At 32.6% G+C, this 21,169-nt stretch overlaps 2 protein-coding genes, 2 long non-coding RNA genes and 1 other non-coding gene across 7 annotated transcripts; 3 read left to right on the forward strand and 2 right to left on the reverse strand.

Moving 5' to 3' along the window:
* The first annotated feature begins 1,723 nt into the window (after positions 1-1,723).
* Positions 1,724-3,024, forward strand: LOC121130416 (uncharacterized). The gene is made up of 3 exons (XR_005868729.2): positions 1,724-1,797; positions 2,109-2,291; positions 2,375-3,024. It is a non-coding gene; the product is annotated as an uncharacterized lncRNA (long non-coding RNA).
* An 837-nt stretch (positions 3,025-3,861) lies between these two features.
* LOC121130293 (uncharacterized) lies at positions 3,862-5,139 on the reverse strand. Its single transcript, XR_005868650.2, has 2 exons — positions 5,004-5,139; positions 3,862-4,951 (listed from the first exon to the last, which is right to left on the reverse strand). It is a non-coding gene; the product is annotated as an uncharacterized lncRNA (long non-coding RNA).
* A 46-nt stretch (positions 5,140-5,185) lies between these two features.
* LOC121130292 (uncharacterized) lies at positions 5,186-6,199 on the forward strand. The gene is made up of 2 exons (XR_011783947.1): positions 5,186-5,385; positions 5,470-6,199. It is a non-coding gene; the product is annotated as an uncharacterized protein (transcript).
* A 1,915-nt stretch (positions 6,200-8,114) lies between these two features.
* Positions 8,115-20,838, reverse strand: LOC121130116 (segment polarity protein dishevelled homolog DVL-3). 3 transcript variants are annotated; one of them, XR_005868602.2, is made up of 7 exons: positions 13,570-14,119; positions 12,933-13,501; positions 12,747-12,876; positions 12,483-12,685; positions 10,764-11,327; positions 10,525-10,700; positions 8,115-8,553 (listed from the first exon to the last, which is right to left on the reverse strand). XR_005868602.2 is itself a non-coding variant. In XM_071893811.1 (7 exons), the coding sequence occupies exons 2-7, from the start codon at positions 13,905-13,907 to the stop codon at positions 8,408-8,410; spliced, it is 1,950 nt and encodes a 649-aa protein (XP_071749912.1). In that variant the 5' UTR covers positions 13,908-14,888; positions 20,709-20,838; the 3' UTR covers positions 8,115-8,407. The 3 variants fall into 3 exon arrangements, 1 of the variants encoding a protein (XP_071749912.1); XR_005868603.2 differs by having other exon boundaries at positions 10,521-10,700; positions 13,570-14,093; XM_071893811.1 differs by lacking the exon at positions 10,525-10,700 and adding an exon at positions 20,709-20,838 and having other exon boundaries at positions 13,570-14,888.
* LOC121130117 (uncharacterized) lies at positions 17,668-18,700 on the forward strand. The gene is made up of 2 exons (XM_040725831.2): positions 17,668-18,140; positions 18,209-18,700. Exons 1-2 carry the CDS (start codon positions 17,723-17,725, stop codon positions 18,562-18,564), a joined length of 774 nt encoding a protein of 257 aa, XP_040581765.1. The 5' UTR covers positions 17,668-17,722; the 3' UTR covers positions 18,565-18,700.
* Positions 20,839-21,169: the final 331 nt, after the last annotated feature.

The raw sequence follows: 21,169 nt of genomic DNA on the forward strand, positions 1-21,169 counted from the left end.
TAAAAAAAAAAAAAAATGTGGGTTTTAGCCTGTGGTCAAAAGTGATGTTACATGATCTTATTGTTGTTTTAAAGGATTCAGTTAGTTATCTATGGATTCTGTGCCTTAGAATAGATATCCCAGTATAAGTTTAGAGTTTTACATTATTAGTTTATATTTTTCTCTTTAAATGGCGCCCATGATGACCAAACTGTTCTTTTCTAAAGCACTGAAAGGATTCTACTTAAGTTGGCATAAATAATTTCATAATTATTATTGGTTTTTCCTAAAAATAATAGGTTTATATTTTGTATTTTTCTTATACACGATCAAGTGTTTTTACTGACGTCATAAATTGCATCAGGATACATTTGGACCCAAAACAACCATGTTTTATGACAATAAAAATCATTTTCATTAATATTAATCTAGTTACTATTGAATATTAAAATGGGACCCAATAAATAAAAGGGCTGAACTGCCTATATCTGACCCTAAAACGTATTAAAAATATCTTATTACATCGTTATACAGTCTTATTTATGTCTTGTAGATATAAATTAACTATGTATTATTATGAAAAAAATAAAATATTTTTCTCCAATTATCTTAATTTTCTCGTCCCTAAGAGATAAAAAAATAAATAAAACAAATCCATCCATTTTTAGGGATTTTAGCGAGTGAACCAAGGGTCAATCAATCAACCTTCATGTAAGGGGATGTGTATTTTTATAGTTAAAATCAAATGGTAAAACCTAATTGACTTTGTACAATATTACTCCATTTTTATTTCAATATCATCAGAAAAACTTAGAGAAGTCACGTGATACAATTAATATATCTTCCACCAAGACAACATTTTTGAAATAGAATGAGTATTTCAATCGGAGAGTGATACAGATATTACCTTTAACCTTTTTCAATAAGTCAACTACAAAAAAATTCCAAGACGGACATATTTTCTCTATGAAAAATTTATGTGTCCCACAGGCAACACTATAAAGAAACTTGTTGACTTTTGTGCAATGTGTCCTCTTAATCCCAGTTCGTTTGAAAAGTAATCTTTTTTTTGATTTTTTAGACTAGCTATAGTTAAAACTTTAATCGACATTGCTTGGAACTACGCAGTTAATTAAGCAGTTAAAAGTCCTCTTCAGATCAATAAAATTAATGACAAACTTGTCTGCACACTAATATAGATTAATGATATTTGATAAATGAATATTTCTAAATATACATGAGGGAAGGGCAGCTATTAAACATAAATCTGAATGGTCAAATTTGATTTTCAATATACTAGCTACTAATTTATTTGGCATATCCCTTTAGATTTAAGCTTAAACGTCCATTCCTCTAGCCCTTGCAGTATTTCAATACTAGAGTATTATCTTAGTAACTATCATTATATTTTTTATTTTTTTAAATACTAGTTACAGCTTGAAGTTACTGTACTTTTGAAAATTTTAATATATATTCGTATTCCATAAAAAAAATTTAAAAATGAATTTTCCCTCATAAAGGATGAATTTGCAAAAAATAAATATTAGCCGTCTAAAAACTTTAATTTTCTACATATCATATGCATTCATATTAATAAGCATTAGTACCACTAAAAACATATTGGTTATAAGTTATAACCAGACTATAGTAAAATATATTGATGTGTAGACTATATAAACTGTTAATTACGCGTATGACCATAATTCAAATAAGTTGAATTAATTTTTAAGTTAATCCTGGAAAGTAAATTAGGAAAACAATTTTTAAATTATAAGTTTCAACAATTAAAATGAGTTTTTTAGCGAGGATAGTGTTAGGGTGAGTAACGAATATTCCAACGAGTAAAACATGGGTTTCCACATCTATCGCATGTGTTTATAAACTATAAACCTTAACAATTTTCCCTTCTCAAGATGAAGAGGTTTTGTGGTTTATAATGTTTCCTGTTTAGAAGAGAGAAAATATAGATTTTGTAGAATTTTCTTTTTCCAAACAAGAAACATTTTAAACCACAAAATATCTTCATTTTTGATTAAGATAAATTAAGGTTTGATAATTTTAGTAGTTTGAGTCCGTAGTAGTTATTGACTCATCCTCAAATCCATTATTTACATGTACACGTTCGATAGCCGTGGAATAGTTATGCTATCAAGAATGCAGTGAGTCCTAATTTGTAGTCCTTGGGAAAAATATTATTCAATATGTGGCTAAATCAAAGAAAAATATAATAGGTTTGGTTGCTATATCCAGTGGGCAGCTGTTATGGATCAAGGTCGTACAGAATATATTATTATGAAAAAGGGATCACGACCGTACGTACAATAATATCATCTATTAAATAAATATATAATTTATGTGAAAGTTTTAAATAATCAACATTTCCCCCCTTCAACAGATTTAGAAAGGGATGTCAGCATCAAAAATCGATCCAACCTATGACGAAGAGAAAGATCCTCCACCTCGATGTTTGATTCATTTGAGTTGTAATTGTTTCTTTATAAGACATATGGGAAAGCGGCTGCTTATTGAAGAGACTAAAAAGAAATATATCAACAAGAAAAGACCCAAGAAATGTGACATTTGTCGTAAAGTTGGACATTTAAAAAGAACGTGTCCAAAACGAAAGCTGTAGTAGAAAGAAACAAAGTTTGCCTATATCCCTGCCCTGATCTCATACTTATTCATATAAATCATTTATAGTTTATAACAGAACATTCCACTGCATGGGAAATGTTGTTTCAATTCAATTTACAGAATCCCAACAAATGTTACATATGTAATTACTTATTAATAACTATTATTATTCACTCGGGAAATTGTGCCGACTCACTTCCATATATATCTTAATTATGCACATTTTATTCAAAGACTAACATGAAGTATCAATCAAATGAATTTAACAATGTTTATTTAATCGAATTATATTTTAAGTGATCAAATACTCTATGTACGAATTTAATATAATTAATTAACATGATTCTCTTACTACAATTAAAAGAATTGAAATATAGATGATGGTCTATTCCTTTTAGTTTTATCCCTAAATGCTTGACAAGTATTTTTTATAATATGGACCTGGGTAATTCTTTGGAAAATTTCCACATCTGATTTGACTAAAATTCCCTGTTAAATCATCTATTATTACGAAACTCAGAAATGAAATCCTAGATCTGTAACTCAACCCAGCTTTGAGAATATTTTAATCATGAATTTGATCAAAAATTAATACTTGAATACCCTTTACATTCAAGTTATTTTTGATTGTAAACCCCTTAACAAATTGAGGCAGATAATGCATCATTTGATAGCTGTTGAGTTATGTAACTCAATTCTACAAGCAATTTGCTTAAATTATCTTATAAAAAAGTACGGATGACTTTTGCTTTATTTTTGAGTTTAAATATCTCTAACCTTATGTCATTTATTTAAAAAAAAAAATTAATTAAACAATATCAAATCAATCTCATTTTAGAAAAAATAAAGAAAAAGGTGTGAAGTGGGAGATATGAAAAGTTTCATTAGTTCATATAAATATATAAACTATTATAATATAATATTATAGTTGTATATCCGCTGATAAAAAAACATGGGGGATTTATTTCAAAAATGGGGACAGATCCATTTTTTCATAAAATAAGATCGATTTCCCCGTGTCTCAAAGTTTTTTTATGTTGTGAGTTGTTGATTCGAAAATGCACCAAAAGAATAAAAAACAAAATATCGCCCTAACAGAAAAAGAAAGAAAGTATATTGAATACGAATTAGAAAAGGCAATTAGGATGAGGATTAGCGAGTTAGTGTTAGTTTTTTATCTCCATTATGGTTGAAGGAGGAACATATTTCTAATCCTTCTAATTATAATGGCCATAGGGATGGAAGAACTTTAAATGTTGTCGATTGACAAATTTTTATTTATTCTGGAGTTGTTTAAAGCAATAATAAAATAATTTGAAATAAAACACATTATACGTGTACATCCGAGATTACTCTATAATATAATTTCACTTTTAATGTTTTCTATTGCTATAATGTCTATAAATTCTAGAAATCTATTCAATTGCGTAGCGTAAATTGGCTAATGGTTGAGAATTGGCATAATTTCATTGTCTTTGTTAATACAAAAAGTGATTTAGTTGAACCATTGGCTTTTGTAAGGAATTCATTCTACCTAAGCCATTTATGACTATAAATGTTAGACTGAAAAATGTATGGTCAAGTCCAGGCTTGTAAGTGGAATGCAAAATTGAACGGCGTCCAATGAATGGATCTGATTTTTCAACGTTGAACTGTAAAAATCAGATTTTAGCGTTTTGTTCCAATAATACATACAAAAATTCGAGAAATCCATGTTTATATATTTTTTTAATTTTTTAAATATGATTTGAAGGACTGATAAAGCAAAGTCCTATTTTGTGGCAGTGCCACAGGGGGGATAGGAGGTGCTGAGTGGGCACTTTTTAAAGGCTCTTATAGAACATGAAAGTTTTTAGTACTCTACCTAAGCTTGACCAGCTCAATAATTCTGAATCATTGGGCCGAGGAGCATCCTTTTGTCGGGAATTTCAGCAAAAGGGCCAATAGAAATAATAAATTCTGCTCTTGTGTGTTGTAAGGACCGCAGTATAGTCCTGATAGAACACATAACTTCCCTCTGAGTAGTTGGACTTCACCCAAGGCAAAACCACCTCCTTGAGGACGTCCAGGTACTCCTAGGCCACGATTTTTATGCCTTTATGGAACTAATACGGGACATCCTCTTCTCGTATGATGCCACGATTCCCAAGATCATAGCGGAGGCTGGGAACTTATTTTGGTTTACAGGCGGAACCTCATCGACCGCATAGGCGAGATAGCTGTTGTTCCCTAGAGTTTCTCGACTAATCCATGGTATAGTTCTTCTTGTCTTGTTGCTGTGCTCGAATCAAATCGGCTATACTTTGCCTTATGGCCTCCATCTCGACAATGAATGAACCTATTTTAGTCTGTTGAATTCACTGAGTTATTGTGTAAAAAAATCTTGAAACCTAGTTCTCAAATGAGGCCTCCCTGACACTATCTAAGTGGAAGTTGCAATGTGTTGTCGTACAATGTATATGGTACTTCGTTATTATTGAAACGATGAACGGATCGCTGAACGGAAATAATGGCTGAACGATGAACAAAGATTTTTTTTGTTGAACGGAACGCCAAAATAGCGGAATGCTTACAAGCCTGCTCAAATCCGAATATAAGAAAAAAAAACGCTTATAGTCTCTCATATAACAATTTGTTAATATATATATAATATTTCGCTAAGGAAGAACATAAAGTAAAAAATCCGCATTAAGTCAACATCATCTTCTTCCCTTTTCCATAGGAATTCTTGAGATTGAATAAGATCACAAGATGATCTTTCCTTTTTGATAGGTATAAAATCGTAAATTGGCGCCAACATTTATTTACTGTAAGTTTATTATTATATTAATTTAACATTGCTTTTCAATTGAATAGACCAAGTAAACAACAATACGTGTCTCTGAATAACAATCAAGCATGTCAAATAATTTGAATGGACACAATCCCCCTTCTAACGGGCCCATAAATGAAGCTACAACTCAAGGACCTCCCATCTCGGACTTCCTAATGCAATTGGAGGACTATACTCCAGCTATCCCAGATGCTTTAACTCAACATTATTTGTCATCAGTAGGATTTGAGAATGATGATCCCAAAATCGTACGACTTATCTCCCTTGCAGCACAAAAGTTCATGTCAGATGTTGCCAACGATGCTCTTCAACATTGCAAAATGAGAGGCGGAAGTGGAAAGGAAAAACATGCCAAGAAGGGTGGGGAAATAAGATATACTATGACGTGTGACGATCTTGGTGTTGCTCTAAGCGATCAGGGAATCGTTATTCGCAAGCCTCCATATTATGCATAAGGACGCCTTTTCTGTGTATTGGGAAAAACAATTATTTTATTCGGATCTCACTAAATTTAATTTACATTTAGTTTGTTTTTGTTGAAATTCTAATTTAAAACGATCTGCTATAAACTATAAAAATATGTAATTTCTATTGCAAAAACCTCCTTGTATACAACATTTATTTGATGCTTTCTGTCCATTTGATGCAAATATAATCAAACTTGAATCCCCTTTTTACACTCTCGAAAATGCAACATATAATTGACCATGTGAAAATACTTATTTTGGTAAATATAAAACAATTTAATCAAAAGCTTTAAAACTGCCATTTATTGTCATTGTCATTGCTATCTTATTTGGGAACTGTTTTCTTGTAAGTAAAAATAGACAACTTATCGCCACCAGAAGTAAGGATAATTCTTGTAATAAATACAATAATTACATATATAAGATGTTCCTTTTTCCCTCTTTAGCAGACCTTGTGATTTATTTATTGCAATTACCATTGTTAACTCGCCATGTTCATTCTTCGGCTATAATGAAGATAATAACTATGAATAACTCACTAATCTCACTAATCCTCTTATTCCTTAATTTATTTACTTAATTCCCTTTGTTAATTCGTATTTAATATACACTTCCCTTTTTTCCTTTAGTACAATATTCGTTTTCTGGAATTTTTAATTTTTTTGGTGCATTTTCGAATCGATAACCCATACCTTAAAAATAAAATTTGAGACACGGGGAATCGATCTTGTTTTATGATCCAGAGCCCAGGAATCTGGTCTGATCATAATGAAACATAGCCTTACGTACGTAACTCAGAATTCTGAAAAACTTTTATTTGTATCTGTCTCCGATTTTGAAGTTTTTATCATTGTTTTTTCCAAGCGAGACGAATGGAAATCAGACACACACATAACTTATTGTAATACTATGAAGGATTAATTTTAAAAATAAGGGTTTTTTATTTTAGACGACTTGATAATGAACCTTTTTATTTATTACAGTAGAGCCTATCTTTCTTCCAATAACTGAAAATCCTCGAGGATCTTTACAAACACGGGTTGTTTTGAAATAAGAAGTTTCAAAATTACTTATTTACATAAGTATTCAAAAATTGTAAAAATTGCATTTTTGTAACTGGCTGAATCCCTTTTTTTTTTTGTTTAAGAGCTGATTGCTATCCATAGCTTTTGAACTACTTGAAGCACAAAGGGGTTTCAAATGTCATTGTGCACTTGGATGAGGAAAAAATTGTGTTGGATGCAGAAATTAACTAGCAAATTACAAAAGTACTTGTGATCTCAAAAAAGCTGAGTAAATATTAAGGGTGTTTAGATATCCTGGATGGAAAAGTTTGTCCTGAAAGATGTGATACTTATGTAGAACTCTGGCGCGTGCCATACCTCCAAGAAAAATCAGTCATACCTATGCAAGAGTGTCCCGTTTTTCGTAAAAGCTGATATAAAGACAGTAATAGTCCAGATTTGAACATTCTCGACTATTATCTGTGGGGCATCTTTCAAAAACAGCTATTAAACACTTCTACAGTAGTGTTAGTTCTCTAAAGGCAAGTCACACCAAGAACTGTAGGATGATCCCAGCTGATCATGTGTAATCAAGGCTGCAGCACGATTTAGGCCAAGGATCACAAAGGTTATTTAAGCTGGAGGAGTTAAAATTGAATAAAACATAACCCAAGATCACTGGCAACAACTTGACAAATTTTCATTAGATTTTGATTAATAAATGAGTAAATATTATAATTTAATAATAAAATAAAATGAATCATATACAGTACGACTCCCAAATATAACAACTCGGTATTAATGATGATCGAATACCAATATATCCATATATTATAGACACTGAACTAGTGTTATCAGTCTTAATTTATCCGGTCCATTTCAGTCTTAAGCTCGGTCCTTCGGACTGTCAGTACTAGACTATAACAGATTTAGAAAAAAAAAAAAGTTCAGTGACGTGGGCCGAACTTTACAAGTTTAGGGACTGAATTATTCAGTCCTAAATAAGGATCCAGACACCACTAAACTGAACAGCAAGATCCCTCTTTTCCTTTCATCTACTTCTGATTGAACGTAATTCCATTTTTAATCAATTACATATAATTTATTATCTAATGTAATTGTTTCAAAGAGCATTAATTCAACCTTCAAGCCTATGAAGGAATCCGATACTTGTGAAACTAGATCATCTTACAATAATTAAATAGAAATATATATTTATTAAGGAAAAATATTCTACAACTTTGAAGAGTTAAAAAAATCAAGCATGTAAAATATACATAATTATTTATTATGAGAAAAAAAACACCACTTTTCATTGACACCAAAAAAAAAAAATCAAAATAAAATTATAATTTGCCTAAATTTGACAATATAGCATCCATTGAGTCAATAGAAAAATAGTAAATAAAATGTTAAAAATTGTAAAAATAAAATGCTAGGATAAAGATTGACAATTAATTATAAATTGTTTTGATACATAAATATGTTTCCTATTGTTTGTTCATAACAGGAACACTGTTTACGATTAAACAATCTCGTTGTAGATTGGTGGCAGCAGGGGGATATATTCCGGTCGTTGTGTCCGACTCGCTTCCACTTGGTGCAAGAAGTTGACAATCAACTCTTCTAGATGATCCTGAAAATAGATTAATAATTCAAGAGATTTACAGATAACAGTGTTGGATTTGAGTATTACTCAAACTCGGGGGAAAAAAAACAACCCTCGATTTTATGTTCGTTAACAGTTTTATGAAAATTAATGGAGCCCCTCCGTAATATTATTTAAAAAAATCGAATGATCAAAATTTTAAATTAATAGATAAATATTATCTCAAGTTGTTGGTAACTTTTTTAAGTAGGTTCCTCCGCAAACAAGTTGAACGGAGGCATCTGCTTATTTGTCTTTTGTTAATCAGGATTACGGCAAATGTTTGATTGATTTAGATTACTTACTACGAAGATTATATATGGTTACACTACGAGGCCATTACATTTTGAGAGGTCAAAAATAGATGAAAGTTTGAAAAAAAAAAAAAAAATGAATTTCATTTATTTTTCTAACTACCAATGACTTTATCATCAGGTAACACAGTAATTAGGTTCAATATGGGTATAGTAAACATTTATTTGTAATTCATCAAAGTATTTTGTATTAGTTTTTTTTTTTTTGCTTCTTTAAAAAATCCTCCCTTTGCAGCTATAACTGCTTTACAGACTTTTGGTGTTATTGCTGTTAGTTTTTCAAGTTAGGTAGGTGTGATATCATTCCAAGCTTTTCTATGTGGGTCTTCCCAGAATAAATCAATTGTTGAAAAACAAACTTCCTTCTAATTAATCTCTGTCCAGAAGGAATGACTTGCACCTTCAGGATGGAATAATAGTCATTCAAAGGGAATTAACTACCAATCTCTCATACTTGCCAGATTAAAACACTACATAAGAAATTAAGCCTGGTCAAAACATTTGGATTTTTACAGACAAATAATTTAAAAAAATGATGAATCTACTTTTTTTCATGATAATTTTCCTCGGACTAAAGTAAAAAATATTGACTAAGTCATAAACATTGATGAAAATGACGAAAAAGTATTCATTCCCAAATTTTTTCTTGCCAGTGTAGTCGACCATAACTTAAGAACATTTTGAGGAACAGAGCTCTAATTGGTGGCATTATGTAGGTTTAATAAAAATGCTTCATATAGATACAAATTGCAAGGTCAAGATTAAAGGACAAAAACGCATACTCTCCCACCATCACTTGAATAAATTGAGATAGAGAGCTTCAATCATCTCTTTGTGGGACACAATACATTTTAACACACACATATAAAAGTAAGAACGCAATTAATATTAAATTTCAACATCGTACATTTTTTACTTTAACATAGAAAAGAAAGGATATTTTATTTAGAAAAAAAGGATCATGGACGGAGTTTTGCTCTACCGAGTGCCCATTCTAGTTCCTTATAAATTTCCTTGTTATATTTTTTGCATGATAATTTTTCTTTAGTTTAATTGACGCCTGGTTTTTCTTCTTAGACAATTTATAAACAAGCAAAAAAACCTTTATTTTTAGCTTTCATAAATGTAGCTGCAGATCAAGAGCCTTCAAAATACGGCCCGTGATCCAAATATGACTCCCAATCTGCTCAATCCACAGCACATGCCAGCTAATGGATTACAAAATTAACCTTAGGTATGATAGCTTAATGTGATGAAAAAGAAAAGCTTTGGAGATAATATATACAGTTACTACTCAATGATTTTACTAGAAGTAGTGCCCAGCATTGTCTAGAGCTATTAAGACATCGACAAACAGAAAAACTTTATTTTAATATTAGAGCGTTTTACCATGCGCTAAGCATTGTTGATGTTGGTCATTTTGGGGTCCCATACATACAAGTTTTATAAGAATAATGAAACCCCTTTTCTCATTAATATTATGGGAAATATTGAAATCCTGGATGTCAACATAGGATCAACAAATAAAAGAGCTTAAAAACTGTTTCGCTGTAGTTGCATTAACTCACGGAATACTCCAATTGTATCTCATGGTCACATAATGAAATACACTAATTTATAAATATCCAAGAGTGTACGTACTTACAGACTAACTTTGCCTTATTAATATTGATGATGATGCAAATAAATTTTTTTCTAAAACTTCCTACACTATTTAATGAGTCATTGGATTGACTGCCATATTGAGGGAGTGGAACGTACTTCATTGTTGAAGTTATATCAACTCAATGACAAAATATTCTTGTTTGCCTGATGCATGTACTAGAAATCGATAGTTATAACTCGAATCCAACACGAAAAAATAATAATAATTCAAAGTAATACCTGAGCTGGAAACAGTGCTTTGTTGAAAAGTGCTGTAACCGTTTTCACTACTTCCATAAGGGACATAATTTGCTGACGGAGGCGGTGCTGAAGGATTATATATTGGTGTATAGAGAGAGCTTTTATCACTCGGAGGAGGGATCCACGGAGAAACATTGCTTGGAATTGGAGGAGGAGGCTCGTCAGGTGGATTCAATGATACTTTCCCCAATCCATTAGCTACTTCATTTAACTCTGATCCACTCCCCGTCCCACCGGTCTCCACAAATACATAGTAACATTGTTCACTAAAAGTGCTCTTATTCACAGCATGTTTTATAAAATTGTTCTTCAACATTTGACTAGCATATTTTTTAGCTTCACGACGATCCGAGAATCCGGCTACGTGACTGTACAACCAATCTACTACGTCTGAACCCATAAATGCATTGTTAAGTGTAATTTTGAGCCAGATACGATCACGAACTTCCAAGCCCGAGTCGCATTTTTTCATACTGGATACTATTACATCCATACCGGAATTGATGGATAGAGGCTCGGGTTGAGGTAAAAGGATTGGAGATTCTAGAAAATAAAGATTAAACAATGTTTTATTGCAAAAACGCAGAAATATACAGAGTGGTACATATTAATTGGGGGAAATCTTTAAAGGCTTATAACGAACGAAATAGATGGGATAGAATCATTAATCATTAAGTATTTATTATATGAGAACTACATTCAATTATTCATTATGAGATTTGGCTCTCTTGATAACATCGGCCACACGAATATTACTTGGCACAGGCCACATATTCGACCCTCCCCAGAGATAGAATTCACATGGGCTACTTGCAGGGCGATAATTCGGGATCCAAAAGTGAGGAGATTTTGTGGTCAGGACATTCTGCACTTTTTTGGCCTTGTTGGAATGTATAATTTCTTCCTTGTGCTATTCCATCCACCCAGGGAATTTAAATTAAGAGTGGCAAACCAGAACTACTGCAATGGCAAAGCTGGATCCGAAAAAGGTCACCCGGACCTGTCAAATCTTCCGGCGCCGTGTAGCCGAGGTTATCAAGAGAGGCGGATCTCATTATGAATAATTGAATGTAGCATTAAAATAATAATAAAAATATGGTTCTACCCCATCTAGTTGGTTCGTTAGACTTTCCCAAATTATATGGACCACTCTGTATATATATATATATATATGTTGTATACAAGATGTGATTATGTTCGAATTAAAATTTTAATAAGTGGATTGTCCAAGTTTTAATTTGTATCTCCTTATTTAATTATAACATCAGTTATTAAATGATGCTAGATTTCATTTTGACCGTAAAAACAAAACAAAAAACTTATTTATTATAGATCGAGATGTAATGGAACGGTGTTCCTTTTGTTGTGCCGGTCCTTATTCATTCGGTCCACTTCAAACCAATCTTAGGACTGGTCCTGTTGCTCTTTTGAAGGAGTACTTAGTACTATCAGTACTGGAACTGATTAAACAAAGAAGAAATTGTGTGGAGTGACAATTAGTTATCAATTCACAATTCACACAAGTGAAGTAAAAAAACCAAAAATTCTTAATATATCGAACATCTAATGGTACTACAATCATTGTATTATACTTATTCTAAATTCTTAGTTTGTAATACTCAATCTCCTCTTTTGATTTCAATTCTATTGAGCTTATACACGACATATATCTATATATATTGAGGGAATCAAACTCACTTTGAACTGTTTGACTGGAAAGAGTTGAAGAGGCTGACAATGTCGTGACGGAAGGGGCTCTGCCAGGATAGTCTCCTCTCACAGCTGCCGTATGAGCTACCCATGCACCTGGATCGATAGGTCGAACGGGTTCTGTCCTAGGGAGTGTAAAATAACCTTTGGGAGAAGGATCCCAGCATTTGGCTATCACCAATTTAATGGGACTGTAAATCAAACGAATGTGTGCCGATATAATTAGCCAATATTGTTAAAATATTAGTTTACCCTGGCTTTTGAACTACGTTCCTCAACACTCGAACGGCGTCATCATTGGACATATTTTCAAAATTGATATCATTTACTTGGAGTATCATATCACCCGGATCAATGCGCCCATCTAAAGCAACAGCTCCACCTTTGAAAGGATAAAGGACAATAGTTAGAACATTTTAAACAAGTATTATTCTTTACCCTTCATAATGGATCCAACATAGATCCCACAGTCTCCATTGCCATTCTTGTTACTTTGACCAACAATGGATATACCCAAAAAATTGACAGAATCCATATTGAGTGTGACCGTAAGTAAATTCAAACTAAGTGTAGAATCCGTAACAGATGAAATAGAGCCAGCTCTTTCTAAACGATGATGATCCCCAGCCCTTCGCCTTAACTTCCGTTTCTGTCTTTGTTTTAAAGCATTACGAGATACAGAGGTATGATCCGTGGAAGTAGTAAAGCGCGAGGACACAATGGAAGACGCATCCTCCGACTCAAAATTCGTAGTAGAGAGCTCAATTTCTGAAGAGAGTATTGATGAGGGTTGAGGACGAGCTCGACTTCGCATCCGTGCCTCCATTTCGAGACGACGTCTTTCTCGAGCTGCCTGACTGACTGAGGTGAGATTAGACTCTGTTTCATCGTCGAATGTATCTTGATCTTCATCCTCAATGTCTTGATGAGAGCTGAGGGTGGTGATTGTGCTGTCGATTAAGGTGCTGTCAGAGGAGAGGAGTCCTACGTCAAAATGTCTCCCTCCGCTAAAAAAGAAGAGAGTTAACAACGAGTATATTAAATTTATATGAGTTAGTGATTCTCCTGGCATTACTGGAATGAGGGAGGACGCGTTTCTCCCACTCCTTTGCCTCTCTCACAAGGCAAGAGTTCATCCTCCAACTTCCCCGTGGAGACGAGCCAGGCCACGATCCGTCCGTTAAAGAGCGGCAAAGTGGCTTCATCCTCGAATATCTCCTCTTTGACCACTCCGAAGTCGTCATCTTTGGATTTGAAAAAGAATTTAAAGTCTCTTTTGATGGGGCTGGACTCGGAGTGGATCACAGCCTTCAGGTCAGAGAGGCAAGGAAGCTCCCGGGATGAGGGAAGCTTGATGAGGTAAGGAGTCTCTTCATCATCCACATGGTAAATCACTCGAATCTCCTTATCCATTGAGAATAATTATTCACCAGGGATGATGAGTTCATCGAAGAAGAATAGGAATCAATCTAGAAATAACTAATAAGTCATATATATAAATGCAACAACGTACAGGTCCTTCTCGTTCTTCAGCACTTGAGTCTGAGCAACTACTTCTGACTTCTATTACTCGCAGCTTGCTCTAGAAATAAGCACTCCACTTTTTCCTTTTCTTTCTCTTTTGTGTCTTTTTACCTGCGTCAACGAAACCTCTCATACACTATGCGCTATTTAATCCAAGAATACAAGTTGCGACGTCTGTACAGCTTAGTTATTACAATTAAGTTCCAATTTCTTCGTCTTAAAATGCATTATTGACGTAGCACATTGGTCATTCTATTGATGTTCAACTATTAATTCATACCCTCATTTCGTTTTAATCTATTCAAATTAAAGCGGGAGTATATATTTAACAATAATATATATAAACCCTGGCCTTTAGAACTTTATAATATATATATATTACATATATTTTATTAATTTGTATTCAAATAAACAAAAATGAAATCATTCATATATGCATCCTCCATGGAATATTTAATCATAGCATAATCCTCATCCCTGGTACTCAGTATCCTACATATAAAATTATTCATCTCACTTTTTGGTTTCAAACTTATATTTTTCTTGTACAAGTTACAACTTGTAGACATCATATAATAAGAATTTTTTTTTTACTCTTTCTATTTAATATAATGAATTGTCGTCTGCATACAGCGTACGTCTATTAACTTTTATAATATTATAGTCAGAAAGGGGGAGGGGTGAAATTATTTTATATTCCGAATATCCACTTACTTGGAAGTTGTGGAGCATCTTCTCACACTTGAACAATATTATTTTATTTTTTACCTTGATTTGAATAACACACAACGACTAATTGTGTTCCCTTCTTCTTCTTCTTAACTTTTAATGATATTCAAGACGTTCCCTCTCATCTTCCTATTCCATATTCTACGGATTTAAAGAATATACTTAATACAATAATTAAAAGTTATTATAGACATAAAATGAACAGTTAAAATAATTGATTTTGACTTTTTATGATTAACTAAAATAGTAAACAGAGTATTTTTCATATATTTTCGAAAGGTTATTCATTTATTTTTACTGAAGACGATAACCTAACAAGTGTTTTTCTATATTCTTCAAGAATATAGGAAAACACTTGACCTGTTAATTAGATTTTCTGTTGTATTTTAATCAAAAAGTTATGTTTGTAAGTTTCAGTGTTCAAAGGGCGTTTTTTGACCTCTATGGCTAATTGAAAATGACTTATTTAACGACATTCTCTGTTTGTAAATGGATTCATAAGTTTCAATTTTAAAGTTATGTTACTGAACTCTGGAAGTTTGAATTTTAAAATTATGTTGTTTAATTTCAAAAGCTAAAGTTGCTTTTCTCTAGTTTTACATAAACATATAATACTTAGTTTTCATTTAAAAACAAATTGTAGCCCTACGAAATACTTGGGATACTCAAACAATCAGAACCACTGTACTTTCCTCTGACTAGCAACATCCACAAATGTTCGATACAAGAAATTACTACTTAAAATGAAGGTACTTTATCTTGATTTGAAAGTAATAAATCCTTGATATATCCTATATATTTGCCATCCAACCAGTCTTGTAATTTTTTCAATCATAATTACATAAGTAATTGCTCTTCTCAAACTAACAGAATGGATACAGCGAGAGAGAACATATGTATTTGGATTTGAAGATTTTTGATATGAAATCATTATGATAAGAAGATTGGTTAAATAATTTCTTAGACAATGTAATGAGATCATCAATAAATACAATTTCAAAGGTCCATGACGGTGAGAGCCATTCGAAGTTGACACTATAATGAAATGGCTACTTTTGTTTGATATTTTTATCTTTCTCCTAGAAATTGAAAGATGAATGAAAATCAACTGGAACCAATCAGTCATTCTGTATCATACCCAAAGTGTTATACGAATACGCATTCATGGGTGAAAAAGTAATTCCCCCAAAAAAAAAAAAAAGAAAAGGTTAAGGGATTTTTCTAGCCCCCCATTAAAATATCTTGCGGACGTCCCTGGTGTGCTCATGAAAAACATTCAGTAACATCATCTACAAAAACGTTATTTGATGAATATGATAAAAACCTTTAAGTAGAGTGCTGGAAAATATTTATTCATTTGAGACAAAATAAATTTTATTTTAGGGAAAAGGGAAAATATTTTTACAAAAATCACATTTTTAAAAAGGTATCCATTAAATAATTATCATTATCCTGCGCATATTGGCATTTTTCCCCTCTTGATTTAAAAATAATAATAATAATAAATAATATTCTGCTCGAGTATAAGTAAATACTTAAAAGATTCAATTTTGAATTTAGTGTCTTGAAATTATTTGCCTTTTAAGTTTCAAGAATAATCAACTAGGAGAGATAGTCTGGAGCGTGAATGTTCCAGGACAGTGGTTCTAAAAATTGTTAAATTTTAAATCATCTCAGAAAATATCGTAAAATTTACATTAATTTTTTATAAAAGATAAATTTGATGACCTTTTTGTAGAAATAAAAACCATGTTTTTTGGATAAATTTTTTACTAAAATTCCGAGTACATTGTACATATTTATGGGAGCTTACGTACTATCAAAAAAAAAAAAAATTTGGAATCACATTTATTTTCATAAAATAAACAAATATATATAGTTAAAGATTAAAAATTTTGATAACATTTTTTTCATTTTAGACAAATCTATGAAAAGTTGGATAACAACTGTTGTCCATTACGAAAAATATTTAAAAATTTGGAGGCAAAATTTTTGTTAGGGAAGGTTTAATTAAGAAGATATTATTCCTGTGCGGAAAACTGCCCGTGGAAGATTACCCTGAAGAAAATTGCCAGTTATACTATATTTTGTTATTAGAGGGGTCCTTGGATGAATTGGCAGTGGTTTTTAAGGATCCAGTGTGACCCCCAAACCCCTCGCGCAACCTGAGGGTTCTGAACTATTTTTTGGTATAAGATGGGTTTCTTGGATGTATTGGATAAATTGGTGGAGGGGGGTTAAGGATCCAGGGGCACCTTCCAATACCCCGAAGGCTCTTAACTATTTTTTTGGTATTAAAGGAATTCCTTGGACGTATTTTTGATGGTTTTTAGCTATCCCAAACCATCCCCCGGGCCAATCTAAGGGTGGAGGGTATTCAAACATATTTGAAGAGGCCCTAAATTATTTATTCTTCCCTTCTTACCAATCTTCTCGATCCACTTCTTAGAAGATTGGATGAATTTAAAAAATTGCAATGAAATTGTATTGCAATAATATTACTTATACTTGAGAGTACTCCCTTGGGGGATGGAACAAACAAATATGTCAAATTGCCAGTATTTATAATATTAAGCGAATTTATAATATGTTATTATTCATCATTAAGTTTGAACAAAAGACGGGGAATTTTCTCCCGGGCAATTTTCCTAACTGTCAATTTTTCTCCATGGCAACCTTCTAAGGGCAATTTTCCCCAGGGCAGTTTTCCTATTACCGACATTATTATATTTAGAAGATATTATAAATGTAATGAGTCTTACAAAATCTGACATTTAATTAGTAGTATAAAAAAGTATATACCTTCGTATGTTGTCCAAGAATGTTTCTTCTAATAGTAGTATATCGAAACTGTCGAAAGTTTGACCCCATGGGCTACTTTACTAATGAAACAAATGAGTGTTTAATGAACATATATAAACTGTTGAATCCAAACCATCAGACATCAGTATCATTTGTGGTATCCTCATTGAAACATGAACGTGACATCATCAGAATTGTTGGGTGTGCTTCCCATGGCCATAAAGAATCCTCGTTTGTTCAGTCTCCCAACGGAAGAATTCCGATCTTACTTTCAAGGATTTAACCGAAATTCATCTCTTCGAAATATTTTAAGATATTCCGTTCTCTCGGATAATACATCACTCTTCCGAGCCATTATTCGTGCCTTTCCAGATGTGAATTGTAAAATCACCATGGATGGTTATTCAAATTTATCTCACCATGCCGCATATCATGGTAATTTAGAAATGCTCAAATATTTAATTCGCATTGGAGCTGCCATCAATAAGAATGGAACAGTCAATAATAGTGTAAATGGGACTGCGAGTGAAATAGCTCTTGAAATGAATCATTTAGAGTGTTACTCTGTTTTGCAGATGGAGTCCGCTAAATGTAAGTATTTATAATATTCAATCGATTTTTTCCATTTTCATCAAATATTATCTTATTTTCTATTCCAGATGACGAATATACAGCTAGTCTTTTTAATGATATCAATAATGACATGGGGGAAACCCACAAAATGAATCTACGCTTAAACGCCCCCATTTCGGAATCATTAACCGAAGATCATAAATTACTTGATGATGCTGTACAATTACTGGATAAGCTAAAGCTAAAACTACTTCAATTGTGCAAAACGGAAAATCTTAGAATGGAAGACTTTCCAAGGCTCAAACTCACGATTCAGAGCTATAAAACCTTTGCCAACATTATTGCGTTTGGAAAACAGAATAAATATCGTTGTATTGCTCAATTAAAAATGATTGGGAATGGTATTCAGGAAATGTTTGAATCTGATGAAGATTTTTTTTAATAAAAGTTGACCCTTGCTCGGACCTGTTCACACTATTTCCTTCATAAAATTCTGTTCAAGCGCTTATTCGTTAATTTCTTTCCACAATTAAAACAAAATAACAACTTGATATGATCAAATTGTGTACAAATTTAAATGGCTGCAAAAAAAAACAGCACATTTTTTATCCTAAGAAACTCATAGAGAGCGATACATAATCCTTTTTGATTACACGTATATAATTCATGATATCTTCAGACTCCTTAGCGGACAAAAAAGTATTTTGGAGAATAATAAAAAAAGAAATCTAAGATAATTAACAACTAATGAGGTTTTTGTTAATCGTTCAGTTAATTCCGTTCAGGCGTTCAATAAGTGAACGAATAGGATGCACAGTACTCATTTTATCTTATGTCCAAGTCTGGATCAACTCATAATCAAACTCTTCTATAATTTGAAATAGCACAATATATATAGAAATATTTCTTACTAAATTGATGATTTTAAATACTTTTTTATAACTCATATGATTTGGAGCATTATTTTATATTTTTTCGCTTATTGTATATAGTTCCTATAACTATGAATAAATACTTTTTGAAACTAAATAGCTTTATTTTTACTGGGATTTGTAGCTACTATATATAAATTGATTAAAAAAATGAGTAAAAGTTCAATCTCTTGTTTACTTTTTCTTTATTTGTTTAAATTAGCCCTGCCAGATGTACAAAATTTGGTATATATAATTAAAATTATTTTATATTATAAAATTTAAACTACTTCAATTGTTCATAGCGGAAACTATTAGAATGGAAGACTTACCAAGATTCAAGCACACGATTCAGAGTTATAAAACCTTTGCCATCATGATTGATTTTGGGAAGCTGAATAAAAATCGTTGTATTGCTCAATTAAATATGATCGGGAATGGTATATAGGAAATGTTTGAAACTGATGAAGAATATTTTTAATAAAGATAGACCTATGATCAATCCATGCTTGGACATTTTCAGACTTTTTTGGTGATTTGTTCGTTTTTGAAAAAATTCCGTTCAGGAGCTCATTTTTTAATTTATTAGCGTTCATCGTTCAATTTTTAAAAACAATATGATGACTATACAGGGTGAGGACTCAAAAATTAGAATCCTCTTCGAGCCGTATAGCCTCAGTTATAAAAGTCTGCCATTTTTATATTTGGCACCATTCAAAGAGCTCACAAAAAGCTTTAATTTTGTTTTTGTGTGATCAAAAATGTCCGAGGAACAAGCAAAACAATAGAGGATGTGCGATCTTCTCCACGCAAATGCTTTTCACCGATAAGAAAATCTTCAGAGTGGACTCCGTTATGAATAGGATAAATGATCGCTGAATCAAGAGTTAAAGTTTAGGGAACATTCAGGGTCAAACATCCATCTCAGGTCATGTTCCTCGACGTCGTGCCGTCTGACGTTAGCAAGATGCCTCCCTACTTCTACAAGGCCAACGAGAAAGGCACCATAGACGTCTACTTCAAGGCCTTCATGTACCATGTCTTAACATGGTTGAAGAGCACGTTCCCCAGGTCCAACTATTTGTTTACCCAAGGCGGCGCCCCGACACACACCTCTCAGAGGTGCATCATTTCTGAAGGGAGAACGTGGCTGGCGTCTGGCCGTCCCACTTCTGGCCTTCGTCCTCACCCAACGTGAAACTCCTTGACCCTGGAGGACCCGTATCCCTTGGAGGACAAGACGAACAAGACTTCTCACCCAAATATCGATGGCCTTAAAGCTGTAGTTATGGAGGAGTGGAATAACTTGTTCTCAAACTTCATCAAGGCCAGCTGTGCTTCTATTAGTCCCCGTTCAGAATGGAGGGGGACATAGTGAATAAAGAGATAGAAAATTGTGAAATTACCAACTTTTGCAAAAGTTTGCCATAAAAATATTTAGAAGTGAAATCGGCCAATTTTCTAATTTTTGGTTCCTCGCCCTGTACTTGATTAAATTTTGTCAAAATTTAGATGTCTACAAATATAGTTTTTTTTAACCTCAAAAAACCTAAAGATACTAAACTTATAAAATAATTTTTTGTCGTCATGTACGCAAAACATAATATCGTCAGTGGCCGTAGCTATGGATTTCTCAACTTAGAGAGAAACTTTAAAAATTCTTGCCTATTCTTACCGTCTTTTCGCCACTTGCTTTCAGCTTTGATCCTTGTAGTATGGATAATTTTGAAAAAAAATGAAAGGGAACCAAAAATAATGAACGCACAAGAGAGCGAGACATAATCATTTCATGTCCCCTAGCGGACAAAATAGTATTTTGAAGTACAATAAAAAAGAAACCAAAAATAATTAACGCAGTTTAAAGATGTCTTCCAGTAATCTTTCAATCAATTCATTTCAAGCTTTTAAAAAGTGAGTAGATCGTAGAACAGCTCTCATTTTCTGATCAATGCTCAAGTCTGGGTTCGACTCATGATCAATAAAAAAGGAACGTCTAAATGAACGTAGGCTTTAAAGATGTCTTTTGATAATCGTTTAATATATTCCGTGTGGAAAAAAGTAAAGGGATCGTATGAACGGTGCTGATTTTTGATCAATCACCAAGTCAGGATCGACCATTCTCCCATTTTGAATAAG

The sequence above is a fragment of the Lepeophtheirus salmonis genome, chromosome Z, assembly GCF_016086655.4.
Source record: "Lepeophtheirus salmonis chromosome Z, UVic_Lsal_1.4, whole genome shotgun sequence".
In the NCBI taxonomy this organism is placed as follows: Eukaryota; Metazoa; Arthropoda; class Copepoda; order Siphonostomatoida; family Caligidae; genus Lepeophtheirus; species Lepeophtheirus salmonis.